Raw genomic sequence first — 18,532 nt, forward strand, 5'->3', positions numbered from 1 at the left:
GTTCCAGCCCAAGAGAACACCACTGTGGTCTTGCAAACATTGAACGGTATTACCGGTATGTGGATGCATCTCACAGGGAAGGGGTGAGGAGCGCGGCATGGGTCAAATTCTGATCAGGGGCCAAATCATTTTTGAAGTGACCCTGCATGATAACCAATGGTGTCTAGTTACCAAGTAGATTTACTCAAGTACTGTACTTAACTACAATCTCTATGGACTTGTACTTTACTTGATTCTTTCAGTAATTTTGCTACTTTCATACCTCAATAGTGTTCAAAGGTAAATGATGTACTTTTACTCCACTACATGTATTTAATCCCTTTAGTTTCTTTACAGATCTGGATTAATGATGGTAAATATAATCAGCCCTTAAATCAGACTTTAGTTCACCTGGAGTAAATCCAGCAGCTACCCTGCAGTATACAAAGCCATTCAAACTAGCTGCACCTTTACCAGCTCTGAGAACACTTTAATGATCAATCATTATAAAATATATCAGAGATATTATTCTGAAATGGACCAATCAAACAATGACTACTTTTACTGTCACTACTTTAAGTACATTTAGATGAGAGTACTTTCTACTTTTACTGGAGGAACATTTTGAATGCAGGACTTTTACTGTAACAGAGTATTCCTACACTCTGGTACTTCTACTTTACTCAAGTACAAGATCTGAGTACTTCTACTTTTACTCAAGTACAAGATCTGAGTACTTCTACATTTACTCAAGTACAAGATCTGAGTACTTCTAATTTTACTCAAGTACAAGAACAGAGTACTTCTCCCATCTCTGGAAATAACAAATATAAAGGCAAAATCACACCATCTATTAGATGATGTTTAGTGGAGACTACCTCACCTTGCATTCATTGATGCATTATGCAACCAGCCTAAGGACTCATACACACCTGCTCCCCTTCGGTCACATATTCCGGAATAGAGAAACGGGGATGCTTTGTCTAATGCCAACCTATTTTGGAGTCATTAACATGAACAAAATGATGGAAGATCCCTCGGGAGAATATGTCTGATATAACATATTATTAATATGGGAGATGTGCATGTTATGAGAGTCAGCGTTCTGCAGCCGGCGCTAGGATCCGGAGGAGTGACCTCTCTCTCTCCATCCTCTCTCTCTCTCATCCTCTCTCTCCCCTCAAGACTGTTTTAAAGTCTCTGCCAGACTTGGGCTCACGCGCTATTTCCTGGATGGTCGGAGGAATGGAAAGCTTCCAGCACCACTCCATCACCAACTCCAACACCGACTCTCCCCTCTCTGTGTGCCCGACGAGCGCTGCCTCCACCGCTGCTTCCGTCAAAGCGGCAGCGCGCTACTAGTCTCCTGTGAGCCGCATGCACACGCTCCTCCGTAACCACCAGTACCCGAGTGTTATGTTCAGATCCAGGGATATCGGGGGGATTTTGGGACGGAAAGACTCTTTACTGGACCTCTAAACATCTCTCCGCCCTGCACCTTCACCGCTGTGTGTGCTGTGTCCCGGGCGCTTGTTTTTACGCAGCGGAGGCGTCGCTGATTTACCCGCAAAAGGGAGAAACTCAACAGTTGTTGCTGCTTATTGTTTGCATGTCGACAGGCACCTTACTACAATGTGGAGGCTACTGCGATCGTGTTGTTGCTGCTGGTGGATTTTCTCTCTCATCCTGCCTGCCTGCGTGCTGCTCTGGGCCGACTGTCATCCCGGTAAGTTTTCACACACTGCTGTTTCTGTGGCTCCCGTCTATGAAGGAATGTGACGGTGTCCGGACCACATGCATATCACATTGGCTGTTAGCATTAAGTCAGGTGCCTTTATTGGATATCCTTTAACGGGTCACCGGCTGGGAATATTTCCTGCCTTTAGGCTTCACGCGCTTTGCCGGCACCGGCACGTCGAATGGAAACGGTCAGAGACGCAGATCGACAGTGAAAGGATCTGTATGCAGCTGATTGACCTGTTTGAACTTCCTCATTTCTGTATCATGAGTATCTATACGCGTATTTTATCCAGTTTGGTGGAAGTCCTCTCTCCCGTTCCACCTTTTATTTTCTTTCTAACCTCCACAAATCTAACTGGTAATTAATATACAATGGGTTCGAAACCATTAGAGGAACAGTAGGAAAGGGAAGGTTGGTAGTTGGGTCAATTAAAGGCGTGGATAAAATATCGAGGATCTGTGGTGTCTTGTCAGCCGGTGGCGCGTTATCTCCGCGCCTGAAGCAGACAGCCGGGCTGTGAAGCTTCACACACACTCACCACAAATACCCCAAAAAATCAGCTGAGGCATAAATCTGTGCTGAGGGGGAAAGCAGACCTCATGTCTGTGTCTGGTTGTCATGTAGACCCTCACAGGAGATCCACTCTCAATATCTGAGAGTGACACAAAAAGTCTGTTATTGGGCTAATCTCCTGCTATTATATAATACATGTAAACTATTTCCCTCACTGATTCTGTAAATGGGACCCTCTGCTAAATCAAAGACTCCTGGGCCCTCCTGGGGCCTTTGGAGCCAACTCTGTGAGGTCCGAAGTCCTTCAGGAGCCAGAACCAGAAGAGGAACACAACCTTTCCGTTGCCTTTTCTCTCAGATTGTTAGGATGAGAAACATGTATCAAACTGGAAAATAAATCCATTAAAACAAATTTGACCTTGACCAGAGGGTCCGTATATTCCTCCAGCTGTGGAAGATCCATGATTTATCTCACACACTCAGGCTGTCCAGATCGACACATCTATTCTGATGTTCTCATGTTGATTATACAAGCAGCCTAGATTCATCTTGATCATACATTACAGAGGAACTTCCCCTGTGATCATTTGCTGTCTAATATCAATCAGTATTATCAGATATAGAGTTCTAACAAAAGGGAGAGAAAAAAGGTTAATATCCCAATATCAATATCTTTATCAAACGGCATGATTTCAGGCTTTCAGAAGAAATCAACGCACAGGAAGAAAAAGAGAACGGTGCATCCGATACGTGTGTAGAGCGGCAGAGAGGAGCCAGAGGATATCAGAACTGTCATTGTTTGCTTGTAAAATGATTAAAATGAACATTAACAGAAAGTCCTTGACAGCGTCCCAGAGTTGTCATGCCCTGAGTTTGAACTGATATTCATATCTGACCCAGCACTGCTCTCAAAGTGCTGTGTGAACAGGATCGGAATGACAGTTATTTTATATAATTACATATCCAAGATATACATTAATGGACCCGCTATTGCATAGTGGACTCTTGTCGGCCCCCAAACCCTCACTGGGGGAGCCACTGTAATGTTTGAGTGTGTGTTGGAGCTGTCAGACACGATGCCTTATCGGAGCCGCTTAGTCCAATGTATTAGCCTAGTTTCAGCTCGCCTAGATTAGCTCCTATATTTCTTATGAGTCTGAAGAGATGCCATGAAACACACACACACACACACACACACACACACACACACACACACACACACACACACACACACACACACACACACACACACACACACAATCCCTCCCAGTTTTTATATGTACGTGTATATGAAATGTGTTCATTTAGGACGGTACATTTTTCATCTTCAGCAGTCAGTAAGCCGGGCAGTAAAATCTGTGAGGGATGGATGGACGCAGAGGTAGACGGATAGAGAGAAAAGTTTTTCCCTCATGTGGAGAATTAATGTATTTGTGCTGCATCATGAAAACAAGATTTTGTTCGGCTAGAAAATGTAGCCGTTTTTTTTAAGAGTATGAATAAAACCTTGCTTATTCCAAGGTTTAACTATCTGGTGTGTTCAGTGGAAGACAATACAACAAACTGATACATTTAATGATTTAATACACTTTGAAAAACAAAAAGTATATCCATTTGTATCATTGCTGTAGAGAAAAAATATATAATCAGCTGCACGTCACTTCATACTTTTGACAAATCAAACCAAACATATCTCTTTAGTTTGGGGAAAATAAGTTCCATTGAAATATGAGCGATGGAAATACAGGGCATACGAACAGAAGGACAGGTGGAGCGATATTCAGTGTGTGATGCTTCAGCCACATGAAGAATTTCTGGGGATGTGGGCACGGCCACCAAAGGCCAGATCCACGGTAAGGAGTTGAAACATTGATCATCCCTCACTCTTTTTTTTCCCTCAACCCCCTGCTCCCTCCCCTCGGCTGGTTGTCATTATAGCGGCTTCTGGCTGCTGCACGTTAGTGACTGGATGATGTAGAAACAGAGATGAGTGTGCTTCTCTCCCGCTGGGTATCATCCTCAGCCTGCTCTCAGCTGCTCTCTTTACCTCCAGCCGGCACATCTCTTCTATTAATACAACTGTTATCCAGGAGATTGGATTGTAGAAGCACAGAGAGAAAAACAAGTGTTCGGTAGGCCACATTCAAATGTAGATCGCTTTGGTGGCTGATGACGTATAATCAGATATAAAAATGGTAAATAAAAAGAAAGCGGCATATAAATAATTCATTCATAAACATTTTGGATTAAATTAACGGACTTTACGTGTATAAGTGAGGATATTAGTACAATTCCGAAAATATTTCATCTTTGTATAAAACTACTAAAATGAGACCCAGATATCCATATACACACAATTTGTATATTGATTCATTTTGTATTTCAGTGCATTGTCAAAATATTTTTCTCAAAACAACAAGAAAATAATTGCACCCCAGTGGCAGATTTTTTGCCAGTTGGTTGGTTATTTAACATGGTTACAATACAAATGTGACAAGAAATGAGTGGCAGTAAAACAAGTCGCATTATGAAACAGATAATCACACGAGAAGAAAATGGAAAATGGAATTACATTAGAAAATACAATTTTAAATCATAAAAAAAGATAACATATAAATAGATTCAAGGAAGGAGGATAGCAGGCATGCTTGTTGGTCCTGTTTCACTGTAAGGAGAAATGATAACGGAGTTATGATCATTTTCAGTTATGTTATAGTACAGTGTGTCTATTAAACCATGTTTCTCACTTTACTCTGATTCTGCTATACCTCACTAAAGAAACTGAAACATTGACTTTAATAAATCACTGTATTAGGTTAGTTAAAAGCAATAATATCAAGTTCAAACAAAAGTTATAGGTTCAACTTAATAGTATTGCTTATAAGACAGTTATGTGACATTTGATGACATATATTTAATTTCAGTTTCTTTAGTGTATTCAGAATAATTTAGTCTTGTTTGTTTATTTGATCATCTGGAGAAAGTGTGGCACATTTGCTCACTCCTTTTTTGATGTACATATGCTGCCTGAGAAAGAGAGCAGTAGTTTTCCTCCTCTTTATGGATGTGCAGTTTTGTTTTGTCCTGCTGATTCATAAAGCATCGGGCTCATCTCTGAAGCAGCTCGCTGTGATCCTTCAGCGGGGGACCTGTAATTACGGCCTCAGCTCCTACCTGTAGTGCTGGCCGAGCATGGGTAAGCGTTTTATCCTCGAAGCTTTCACAGAATAGAGTGCATTGTTTACTCGGGAGTCCACCTTAATAATGTCATACCTCGCTGCAGAGCAACACCCGCAATGACTCAGCCAAGTGCCGTTAGAAATACAGGAAGCTGGTGCTGCCGTGTCTACACGAGTGACCCGGCTGCTGCCAAAACGCCCCCAGTCGCCCACATAATGGCCGGTTTGCAGCCACGCAAACATCAATTTTTTTTGGGGAGATGGAAAGCACTGCACATCACCGCGGGGTGTCCGCTAGCTGACACAGAGCATCACTTTTCCTCCTCCGTCTGCGGCGTGCGGTGTCGGCGCTGAAGCATCACGCCGCTGTCACTGCCATGCTCTTCAGCCCTGGGTTAACCAAACACACAAGAGTGAGGGAGAAAGATAGAAAAAGGAGGGAGACAGGGAAAGAAAGAGATGTCTGGCCTTCAATCTGTCGCTCTGCTGTGAAAATGAATGGGCCCTGTCGCTGACGGCGAGGAAGAGAAACAGAACAGTCATTGTAATCTCACAACAAGTGCCGGAGCTAGCACATCTCCCCACCCCACACACCACCACCCTCCCTCCATCCATCTCTGTCTCTTTCTTTTTTGTAAATCTGCTCTCTCTATGCACACATACGTTCCCCTTTCCTGCTTCTCTTAAATGCAGCAGCAAATGAGAGGGGTGGTGGTGGTTGCTGGGGGGGGGGTTGTTAACCATTCTAAGCAGGCCTCCGTGTCACTAGCCTTTTTCTCTTAGCCTTGGTGTCGCAGCGATATGGGGAGAAGGTTGACATTTAGGGAAGGGATTGGATATGCTCCGTGGCCCTCGATTGCCAACATTATCATCATCATCATCTCAGGGCTCACCAAGCTATTATCTGGCCTCCGCTGTGGCCGGGGAAACGCTGGCACGCCGGCTCACGGGTCACTTTATCAGTCAGCAAGGGCCTGTCAACACCATCCAGGCTTTCCTTAATAGATTGATTAAAAGATACTGTGTCATGTGTGTGTGTGTGTGTGTGTGTGTGTGTGTGTGTGTGTGTGTGTGTGTGTGTGTGTGTGTGTGTGTGTGTGTGTGTGTGTGTGTGTGTGTGTGTGTGTGTGTGTGTGTGTGTCTGTGTGTGTGTAGCAGGGATGGGAGGGTTCAGGCAGTTATCCATGTAGGATGCTGCTTTGATCGCTGTAGCCGTGACATTAGGAGGAGGCTGCCTGAGAGAGAGAGAGAGAGAGAACTGGAAACATAAATGGAGAGAAAGGAAAAGCTTCCCTTCGGTTGTAGTATCGATTTTTAGCGGGAAATGATGCTGTTTTGTAGCACAAAGGGGGAAACTAAAGATAAATAGGTCTGATAATGATAACAAAAGTAATGATGATATTAAGTGCAGAGGCGCTAATGATATCCGAGCACGGAGCAGCGTCTGATTCTGTTTTTCCATCAGCGGTTCTGCTCAGCTGAGCGTGCCTCTTAGGTTTTTAATTTGTTTTTCATCAGATTATTTTTTTTGATAAATTCTTATTCTGGTGGCCCCGCGGTGCAGTTTTAAGAAGAGAACAGCGGAGATGGAGCTGTCTGGCCTCTCCTTCAGCCGGGCCCCGTTTCTCTCAGACTTAATGGGCTGCTGAAAATAAAAAGCGCACTCTTCTCCACCAGGCGCTCACTTTTCCCTCTTATCTCTCTTGTCTCCATTGTTCCATTTTATTGTTTTAATCAAGACCGCTACTGGATCATTTTCTGGAAGAGGCCTCCAGAATTCCAGCTCAGTCGGGTCTGTGAGAGCTACCCTCTCAATCTGATCATTCTGCTTTGTCTTGTTTGGAGTTGGCTGTTGTGTGTGTGTGTGTGTTTGTGTGTGTGTGTGTGTGTGTGTGTGTGTGTGTGTGTGTGTGTGTGTGTCACCCCTGCCATGATCACCAGCATGCGTGTCTGAATGATGCTTGTGGAGCCTAGAAAGCATCACACACACTTTGAACTAGTATCTTTTCCACTTTTCCACACACTGCGCTGCTTGTGTGTGTTCCATCGATGACTCTGATGTGTCTCTCTGCCATGCAACGAGGCACGTGTTAGGAGTTGTGTTCAATGTGTGAGTTCACAATTTGTAAATGTAAGATGCCACTTTAGACGTTTTAGTCGGACAGTTACATTTCTTTAAGACAACTGAATTTCTGGCCATAATATCAGATACTTTACTGCCTTACAGAGTTGTTCGGACCAACACTTTCAAACAGCTGCTTATGACATCAGCGTCTGACAAAAACATCTGGCTCTTCCCTTCATACTGGTTAACTTCGTCTGCTATTTGATGATAGGTATCATACAGTTGCTTTATCAGGCTTCCTGTGTGAGAACAGCTGTCAGCTGGAGAGGCTAAAAACAAGAAGATAATAGAGGCTGGACCCGGCAGGGGTGAAAGACACTGGGTGGTGCAACCCTTTTTTAAATAACATAATCTGATTTGGTCCATGTTTTTTTATTCACACACATATTGTATTTGTAAAAGTAGTAAAAAAAAAAAACAACTAGCGTTACTAAGCCCTACAGACAACAGCAGTGCCGTTGAGTTGAAAGTACTTCCGGCTAAAAAGCCTGTCCACTTCTTTTGTAGAGGCTGCAGGACGCACTGGCAGGCTGGGGTTGCGTGCGGGCAGAAACACAACCCAGACAGGGGAAAACAAAGACAAAAAGAGAAAGACACGGAGACAGCAAGAGATGCTGATGAGAGTGGAGAGGTGTGCGCAGCCAAGCCCTTTTGGTTTTTTTTGCATTTTGCTAAGCAGGATGCCGGGGGAGTGTGTGTCACTGTGCCGGCCGGTGTGTGTTAAAGGAGCTGAGACTGACAGGCTGTCGGCCGGCATGGAGTCTGACGAGCCTAACCGACGGCGACACCAAACAAACACCGGGAGGTGAGAGGAGAAGGAGATGAGCTGGGAAAACAAATGGACACGACAAAAGCCAAACCCCTCCCCCCCGTTTGAAACCTGTGACACCGGCAAATGGTTCTGGAAGCTGTTTGGTGGGATATTCCTGACAGAGAGGCGGCTGACAGTTGCCAGGTGGGAGTTCTTTTGGCCATGGGCCCTCGGCCCCCCCTCCGCCGACACCTTGACACATGTCAGGACTTTCAGACACTTTGTGTTCTTTTGTCAGGCTCGATAGGTGGCCATTCACTCTGCGCTGTGACAGCTCTCCGATACACCAGCGAAAGGTGTAGATGGGTGTTCCTGCCATTTCCCAGAACGCTTTCTTATTTTGAATGTTGAAATGCACTTCACTCGACTCCCCATCAGTCATCCCAGCTGACAGTGGAATGGAAGCAGCTGCTTTCTCCATGAGAAAGGTGAGAGAAATGTCACCGTGTTCCTCTGATCCTCGGAGTGTCATTGAGACAGTAGCCGCACATTTCAGAAGAGTTAAGTCGACTTCTAAATTAACTTTATCTTCACGGCCTCCTAACACTCTTCTTGGTTCATTGTTTGCCTTTTTTTTTTTTTTTTCCTTGGGCAATTTATCCATTATTCCCACATTGTGTTTTCTCTTTTCATTTTCTTGCCCTTTTCTTTAAAAAGCGCCCTATGTTTTTTATCTGTCCTTTATCCTCTTTTTATTTCCTTTTTATTACGTTCATCCCCTTTCTGCTCTTCTCCCAATGTTTTAGTTTGTTCATTCATTTGTTTAGGATTTCTACACTTTCTTCTCTTCCAACTATTTTCTTACTCCGACCTTTTTCTGGATTTCTTTTTTTGTGCGTTCCTTTTTTATCTTACCTTATTGCCCTCTTTCTGTTCTTTGTGTCCCTTTGTCCTTCCCTTGTTATTTTTTTATGAAGCTATTTTAATCCTTACTTCACTCGTCCCTTCATTATTTTCTTTTTATCTCTTTCCCTTTCAATCCCTTCTTTCTTTCCTTCCTTCCTTTGTCTTCATACAGCAGTGTTTGGCTCTTGCTGCTGGCCCCCTGGGTTTCTGATGCTCCGGTCACATTAACATGCTTATGTAACCCTGGATTATTATGCTGAACACAGCCCAGAGTAATGGCCATACAGTTAATTCCCATTTTTCACCAGAATGGAAAAATACACACACACAGACACACGCGCACGCACACGCACGCACACACACACACACACACACACACACACACACACACACACACACACACACACACACACACACACACACACACACACACACACACACACACACACACACACGTATGTTAAGTGCTCACACAGTCAGTCATAAATGAAATTGACATTGCCAATTTAAATTCAGGGTGTTTCTCAAAGTCGGCACCAAGATGCAAAGTGTTGAAGACACATAAGGACGCCTGTTGACCTCCTTGGCTGTTGATGAGGAAACAGTTCTCCTAGCATCATTTCATGAAGATGTACAGCCACCATTGGCTCAGACTCAGACTTTGACTATTTAGGGCGTGAATCTTTTCTTATCTTTTTTTTTTAGTTTCATCCATCTCTGATCATCGTCTTAAACTAAGCAGGTTATCTGGCTAAAGATCACCACAGGTGTACACACATTTAAAACAAATGCAGAAGAACACAAATGGTAAACCTCAAGTCCTATTGACCTGTTACAGGACACTCCTTTTAGCATGTTTGCATTTATTGGACAATGTAGGGTTCTAAATTATATAGAAGGAATAGGCTAAAAGAATCCAAGAGACTTCTCATCTAAATTGAACAGGATTTATTAATACAATGATATGATAAGTTTACAATGGACACACGGCCGAGGTCTTCTCCTATTTAACTTGTTTTCTACTCTAAGGTCCTTCCGGTCTCGTCTTCTCTTATTGGTTAGTAGCAACGGGGTGGGTCTTCATCGTCTTCTGTCTTCTTCTATTGGCTGACGTCGTCGTCGGAGGCGGGTCCATGGCACGTTCCGCTTTCTGCTCTCATGACGTCTCTATTTATGATATCTTATTAAACAATTCTTCTGAGGTTTATTATTTATTAAACACGTAATAGCATTATTGCAGCGTCAATGAGTGAGAGGTCGAGGCGGTGTGTTTAGTCTGTAACTCCACGTATCATTCTCCCTCTACTCATTTCTACGATATACTATTAGCTACATGCTAAATGAGGCTAAAAACAATAACATCCGGTATGACCGGAATTTCAAATTCTGGTCCGCCCAGAAGCAGTGAATAATGTTCCGTTTCAATATATTGATTTATTCTCACAACAGTAGAGATGTCCAATGGAGGAGCTCTATTCGGTCTGTTGTGATCAGTATGATGAGCAGGTTAGCTAAAGTTAGCAAGCCTTGGGTAATTCATGTTTTTTTCACAGCCGCTGTTCCTCTGGTTGAGATATAACTCTGACTTGCTATCGAGTGTTTGGATAACCTGGCTGAATTTGAATGTATTGCTCAAACTGTCCTCACGACTAAAACCAAATTGTGTTATTTAAATGATGTTTTTTCTCCTGAGGGTGTAAAAGTAAGGTCTGTGTGAAGAAAGGAGGAAGGAGGAAGTGTGTTTGCGTGCTCAGCAGGCATGAATTCATAAGGCTGGTTTTACCACTCAATCAGGCCAGGGCGAATGTTCATCCATCAACCCCTATGCCCATTTTCAACAGAGACCCCCTTGACTTGCCTTGCAAGCTCTCCTGCCTCCTGCTCTTAAATTAACCCCCCCACATCTCTTCCTTTCCCAATATATACAAGCAGCTCACAAATAAAAGTCAGTGCCTGCACTCCAATCTCATGGCTGCCATGATTTGTACCTTGATCAAATATTTACAAAGGGAGCACAACCCTTCATTGCAGCTGAGTTTCTCTTGTGCTGTGCACGACTTCATCGAGCCACCCAGCTGTGATCTGTTTAAAGTCGATGCTGGAGCCTCAGTCTGCACATGTGTTTCTGCCATAGAAGGGTTTGATGGAAAAGGGGAACAAGTGCACTGCCTTACCTAATACCAAACCTGTCTTTTAATGTCTGCATCTTTTGCATTTATACAGTTTATACGCGGATTAATTACTGTTCAACTATAAAACTACTCAAATTATGTTCAAAGCCGTAAATCAACAATTGCCTCATAGTATCACTGTTCACACTGAGAGAAAACAAACACATGCTGAGAGAAAACTGCTTATTCAAAAAACCACCTGTACGAACAAATTCCCAACTTCACTGCATAACTACAAAAGGTTTTAATCAGTGGAACAACTGTAATGATGAGCTGAAATACTGTGAAACTTCTACTATTACTCTAACTATTTAAAAAACAAATTTTAAATAGTTTTGAGCAGGACCGATGACTTTCGGATTATCTTTTGTCTTTGACATTTTTTTTGTTTACCTGTAAAGATTATTTCATTATTATTATTATTATTATTATTATTTATTATTTGTACAAAGAGATTAATTTTATTTATTTTTTAAAAACGAGTGAAATACCACGACCGCTGACGACCATGAATTGTACTCTGTATGACTTTCGATTAGTGGGGATAATTAGGACTCAGAAAAGATTTTATGCTTCCTCTTGCCCCTTTTGAACATGAAGTTTATTATTTGTAACTTGTAAAAATAATTAATTAATAATCTTTGTTAACATGTTCAATAAATTGACTTAAAAAAAGAAAATTGCATTTTGAGGAAAGGTAGTTCGTATACACAAACCAAAAAAAATCTAAATTAGTTAATGCTATATGTAACATTTATCAATTTCCACTTAAAGTAATAACTCAGTTGAACTGGATTGTTCACAAGTTATATGCTGCTCTATTCTAACAACCCAATAAAAGGTGAATATTCATAATTCCCATCGTGCACAGTGGACTGGGTGCATGGACAGTTCATAAAGTGTGTACCACTTAGTACAGACAGAGATGACTGATTGGGCCGGGCTGGTCTTAAGCCTGCATATCAGCTCCATTCCTCCAGAGCAGGCACTGGGAATAAAGGCAGTGAATAAAGAAAAGAGAAAGAGAAAATCGCTACATGCCAAGAAGTGTTGTGTCACACTGAGCGCCGAACAGTGCACAGCCCTCCTCATTAAATTCTTGCAGTAGCGTTGGTTTTTCCACTTTAATGCTTGGGAGACACTGGCTTCCTCCTAGGAGAGAGATAGGCACATGGGGGCCACGAGACAAGAGCACAGCCCAATTTGTCTTGGTTCCATGGGGAGGTGGTTTAAACAGCAATGCCCTCTCGTCTTTCTTAATCTCTAGTGACCTCTCTCTATCCTACATCTCTATTGTGCTTTAAGCTCCTTTGCTTTTTGGTAATCTTTCCTGTTGGAGCTGTCCAATCTGACACTGTGTGTTTGTTTCTCAATTTCCAAGCCAATTCTCCAGAGGATTTGTCAAACTACAAGTCGTCTTTATATTACTTTAGGTCCAGGCAAAAGTAAGCATGGGAGCATTTGTAAACGGTTGAGTTAAACACGGAAGTAGAAAGGATATTTACATGTGAAAAATGATTTTGTTTAATCCAGTTGGTAGTGTGTGCACCAGGTTCCTTGGCAATAAAACCAAAATATGTCAAGACATACTGTCTCATCATGTCGTTGATAATTGGTAATATATGGTAGTGTCCAAGTCTTAGAGACACATTATCTGGAAGTCTGAACAGAATTCTGTGCCCATCCAGCCAGGAGGTGTTGAGATGTTTTAATCTGACCAGAGCACCCAACAAACCAACACCCTATCAGCTATCCCGTTAAACAGGCTGTTCCACTACAAACTGGACTTGAAACAAAGAAATGGTCTATCTCTTGCAAAGGGAATGAGAGAATAAGATGGTGATGAAGGAGAAAGATGCACCTGCAGAGCTGCCTGACAGTGGGGGTGAAGCCAGGACGGAGTTCTATCAGTTACATTTAAATGCCATGGTTTGGGATAATGAATGGTTTTAAAGCTCTAATAGCAGCATTAGCTTTTCTTATAAAGATTCCCCACTCCAGTTATCAAGGACGTCACTGTCTCTGTAATTACTACCACCTGTTCCTCTGTCAGATATATGAATAGAAACAGCACACCCTGACAGGAAGTCCAGCAGCTGTATCACAGAGTTCAGGTTATGAAAACACATTCCTTGAGCACATTATGGCATTGACTATAATAATGGAACTCAACTGAGACCTATCTCAGAGGGTGTATAGGACCAATGAACTGGTGAGTGCAAGACAATTAAACCTTAATCTGACTTTTATTTGGTTCCTGCAAATAAATCATCTAATGCTACATTTCAGCTGATAATCCTGTCTAGCTGAAGTTTGAAAACAAACGTATGAATACATTTCATCAGGGCGCCATGCTTTACAAACACTGTGGAGAGGTGCCTAGGACTCTGGAAAATGGAGATGATTAGATAGTTTCAAAAATGTGTTACCCCTTTACAGATGTGTCCAGCAGCCTCTCAAGGTGATTCTGCATTACCTGTTACATATCTGACTGGAGGGAAATTCAGGGGTAATTCAAGTCCTCCTGATAATTCCTTTCGACTATAGATATTGGCCTATATTGGTTTACATTGTCTAACTTTTTCAATTGCCATATCAGGGTCAAGTCCAGCAGACTGGAATAGTGTAACTTTTGGAACTTCAGACAATAAGATATGCAGCATAACACATGTAATGCTCTAACAAGAAGTCAAGGATTTGACTGTGTGTAGAATTTGCACGTGATAATGCCATATGTTTCAAAACGGTCCCTCCGTGTGATGAATCAGCCTGTTTTATTTGGTGCACTACCAAAATCTGACATTTTAAAACTCTTTGCATTGTGGCTTTGAGTAACTTCATTTTTAAAATTGCAGTGTTTGATTCACTTGACATGACCAACCCGTTCACGGGGCTAATCATCTAATCTCTGTGTAGAAGTACATTCAATACTTATTGTAATAATATTCCACACCTCTCACACTTATTGTACATAATTACATCCTGCTTTATATTTTGTTTTCATATTTTGTATTTTGTTTTTGTTAATATTTTCTGTACATTTTTTTGTATTGTAACTATATTGCCTTGTTTTTATGCTGCTGCAATGTAAACATTTCCAAAATTGGGATCACTAAAGTAATTCTACTCTATATTCTATTCTATACATATCCAGGGTATCATATTCTTTCTCAACCATACGCACCATACTCCTGTAGCAGCGTCAGTAGTCTGATAACCTCGTCCTCCACAGTGTGGCCAGCTGTGACTGGAGCAGTGGATGGAGATATGCAGCCTCTTCCATCATAAAGGCCGGCGGGCATGGTGTGGCGCTTTATAAAAATAACTTTGTATTCTCATAAATGGGATTTAGAGATTAGGGTTACTTTATTATTATTCTTACTATAGTATTTAGAACCCTACATTATCTGATAATTGAGGGACTATAAATTGCAGATCCCCTTGTTCCCTCATCTTATTTGTCAGGAGGAGGATGATGAATGGAGAGTTTACCTGTCATCTCCTTTGCTCTCAGCAGGAATGGAGCTTGTGTCTTTGAGTGGATGGCTGCTAAATGTAGATTTCCTGAAGAGGCCACTCAGTGTTTGGCTCCTCGGGCCAGATGTTCACCAGATGGGGTTCACTAATATCACCCCTGGGTGCACAGGGTCCACTCAAGGTTTCTCTGCCTCGGTCTTCTCCGTGTTGTAAAGCTTTACATCACGCATAACCTTCTTTTTGTGGTCTTCCTAAAAAAATATCCTCTTTTTATCTTCCCCTCTCCATCTTCACCTCTCCTGTGAAACTGGAGTAAGGACAGAGAGGGAGAGAGCTTTTCACTGCTGGATTGGCTGAAGCCTTCCCCCATTCTTCATTGCTAGACAAGTACCCGTGTTCCACCTGAAACGTCTTTGGATTTACGCTGTGAACTGCAGCCATCTTTCTTCCCCTAATCACCCCGGACCGGGCGCTCCGGCTCGCCACGTCCCTAGGGCGATGGATGACCCGCGGGGGAAATCGAATGGAACCCAGCCAAGCCTGACGCTCCTGAAGTACTTTCTCTGTACCACACTGAGCGAGGGGAACAGGACAGCAAAGTAGCTCAGTGTGTGTGCAACACAACTGTTAATGAATTATTCTTATTTGATCAAGGCAATTCTTTAAACTGGAGTCTGGTTGCTCAACATTTTGGAATCATTTGTATTTGGCTCTCAAACATACAGTATGCTGTCTCAGTTCTTGCAGCTGGTTCAGTTTAAGGAAGACATTTTAAGTCTATAACAGTTGCAAACAACCTTTACAAATGCAAAGGTTACTGCAAACCAAAGTGTTGTATAATATTTGATTAGGAACACTTTATTTTTAAGGGTTTAGCTATTTAGAGCCTCATATAATCATGTCAACTCTGCCAAGTGGTCTGGAAGGGGAATTATTTGCTGGAACCATTTGGGCTTTCTTCCACAACAGGGCATGACTGTTAAGGTTGTTTAAGTTTTCTGGATAATACTCCTTTATTTGAATGAGAGAATAACAGAAAGAGAGAGGGCTGCTAACAGCTCCGTAGCATGTGGGTCTGCTGTGATTCAATAAGAGAAGTGGAAATGCACTGGTTTTAATATATATTTATATATATATGGAGAGAGAGAGAGAGAGAGAGAGAGAGAGAGAGAGAGAGAGAGAGAGAGAGAGAGAGAGAGAGAGAGAGAGAGAGAGAGAGAGAGAGAGAGAGAGAGAGAGAGAGAGAGAGAGAGAGAGAGAATATGTTTTTTTAAAGGTATTAAATAAGGTATTTTACATTTGGTATTATTTTTGATGATGAAATGTTTGTATTTACTTTTCCACAGACAATGTCTTTGCAGATGAAATTCTCACCTTACTGGAATGATACAGAGATATATTTAAAATAATTTGATATTACTTGAGCTGCTGTGCAACGCATCATTTAACTCAGACACTGCAGACTGCGGCTCATCTGCTGTAAACCTCTTTAGCATGACCTTTCCATAACCTTCAGTTTTAGAGTACAAAAAACAAACTTTAACCACAGAGGTGCAGAACACTAATGGCTCAAATGAGCCAGCAGAAAACCCTGCTCTGAGTCAAAATATTAGGTCTTGTACTATTTTATATAGTTACACATAAAAGAGAATAATCATTTCCCCTCTTCATAAGCAGTACTGAGATACATGTGCTTTGTTACCTGGATGAGAGAGACTGCTGACCGAAACAAACAGCTGTAGAATGAAATAATAATTATTGGTTTATCTAAAATATTTCTGTTGGCTTCAGCTGGACCCTCTTAATCTATGTAGTAAACCTGTAAGTAGTCATTACTGATTTAGTCACAGTTCCACTGTGATTGGGAAATCACTGTGCAGTTTGAATCCTCCTCCTTCACTCTGTGGGTATGTGAGTAGTTAACTGATCCTTTAGAATGCTTGTCACTACATACAGTAGGGTATTTTCAAAAAGCATTATAACCTGTTCATGAATCTGAAATATTGACAAATGTGCAGTATATAAGTCAGTAAATAGGCTGCATTGATTTGACACGTCTGGTGATACATTGGAGACCGACTGAAGACTCCCAGGTATCACTAACAGGGAGGATGGCATTTCTGTTGGCAGGCTGGGGAGTAACAGATTACATGTAAGGAGATTAAGTAATCAGGATACAACAACCGGTAACTGTATTTGATTATACTTACATAAAAAAACAAGTAATTACATTACTGTTACGCTTAAAAAAAAATATATATATATAAGATTAGCAGGTTTACAGTTACAAAACTTTTTGTAATAAAAATATATATATTGTAGGTAGACATACCGGAACCATTTTCTTTATGTTTTATATTTAGGCTACTTTATTTCTTCTTTATTAATTAATGTATTTTTGAAATGCAGTAGGTGGACACCTGATTCTTTCAACACAAATACAGTTTATGTTTTTTTAATTAATGCATTAAGTTTAAACAGCATTTCTTACTACATTCTTTATAGGAAATATCTTGGTTTCTTCTTGTCTAAGTCGTCATTTTAAGGTTACGTACACTTAATAAAAAATTGGCTTATATAATTTATGTCCTCTTGTTTTTATTTGCATTGAAATTGATATTACATATTTACATCTACAATAGGATCACTTCTGTCTGGTTTTGCATACACATGCTTTTATCATATGGCACTACTTAAGTTGTTCATAATGTGTTTTATCATTTTGTTGCTATGATAATTGTATATATATATTTTGTTTTGTTTTGTTTTCTTTGTACAGCCCAAGGGATTTTTTGCAATTTTGGGCTATAATACATTTTGATTTGATTTGATGTTGAGGTAATCCAAAAGTAACAGAATCAGATTATGCGGTGATTCAGTATTCTGAAGGCTTCCATTCCAAAATATCCTACCAGCACCACTTTTGTTTTGCCCTCTCTCATGCTCTCTGATGCAGTGTGTTTTGTAGTGCTGTGATTGGCTGTGCCCTCATGCCTGTGGCAGTGTGTTGGGCTGTGGCCAGTGAAGGAGAGCCTCTGAGGCGGTGTCACTGCTGTGACATGATGCTGACAGGCGCTGGGCGAGCCAACCCCAAGCAAAATCTAATTACCATTAAACCAGAGAGCCACACATTAGCCAGCAACATCGTTCCCAGGCCTAATCGCCAAAATTCAAACACACACTCACACATTTTTCCTGGCCCGCAGGCTCTTGGACAGTCACACATTTTCCTGTCCTTGCCACAAGCGCCCTCTTCACACTCTCCTTCTCTTTGCTTTCAGGGGCTGAACATCGACATCTTTGGTGCAGGGAGTGCATGTTGTCTCATCTAGAAAGGGGTTTTCTTACATCCTCTTTGGTAACACTGCCTGAGTCACACATTGAATTCGATATCGCAGTTGGAAGTGATACACAGTTTGGCCATTATGATGTGTGTCGGGCTTTGATCCTACCTTGTTTTGAGCTGTAAGGGAGTTGGGTGAGGACGATTACATGTTCCACTCACAGGAGACTGCAGAATAAAGGCCGGGATGCGCACACACATGCGTTTTGAGTTGCAGCCTAAGTGTTTTGAGCAGCACTGCAGATGGCGGGTAACACAATATCATCATGTTTCCTCTTGCCACTCGTGCTGGCGGTTTAGGGATAAAACAGGACTTTGAACTTAGCAGGATGCAGACCAGACCACAC

General features: G+C 41.8%; 1 protein-coding gene across 1 annotated transcript in view; it reads left to right on the top strand.

The window, feature by feature from the left end:
- Nucleotides 1-1,225: 1,225 nt before the first annotated feature.
- The window catches only part of LOC134883277 (receptor-type tyrosine-protein phosphatase gamma-like), a 407,948-nt gene continuing 390,641 nt past the window's right edge, over nt 1,226-18,532 (top strand). Inside the window, exon 1 of the mRNA XM_063911578.1 lies at nt 1,226-1,705. Within this exon, the coding sequence (XP_063767648.1) occupies nt 1,612-1,705 (94 nt within the window). The 5' untranslated portion in view covers nt 1,226-1,611. The remainder of the gene's footprint in view (nt 1,706-18,532) is intronic.

The sequence above is a fragment of the Eleginops maclovinus genome, chromosome 20 (assembly GCF_036324505.1).
Source record: "Eleginops maclovinus isolate JMC-PN-2008 ecotype Puerto Natales chromosome 20, JC_Emac_rtc_rv5, whole genome shotgun sequence".
In the NCBI taxonomy this organism is placed as follows: domain Eukaryota; kingdom Metazoa; phylum Chordata; class Actinopteri; order Perciformes; family Eleginopidae; genus Eleginops; species Eleginops maclovinus.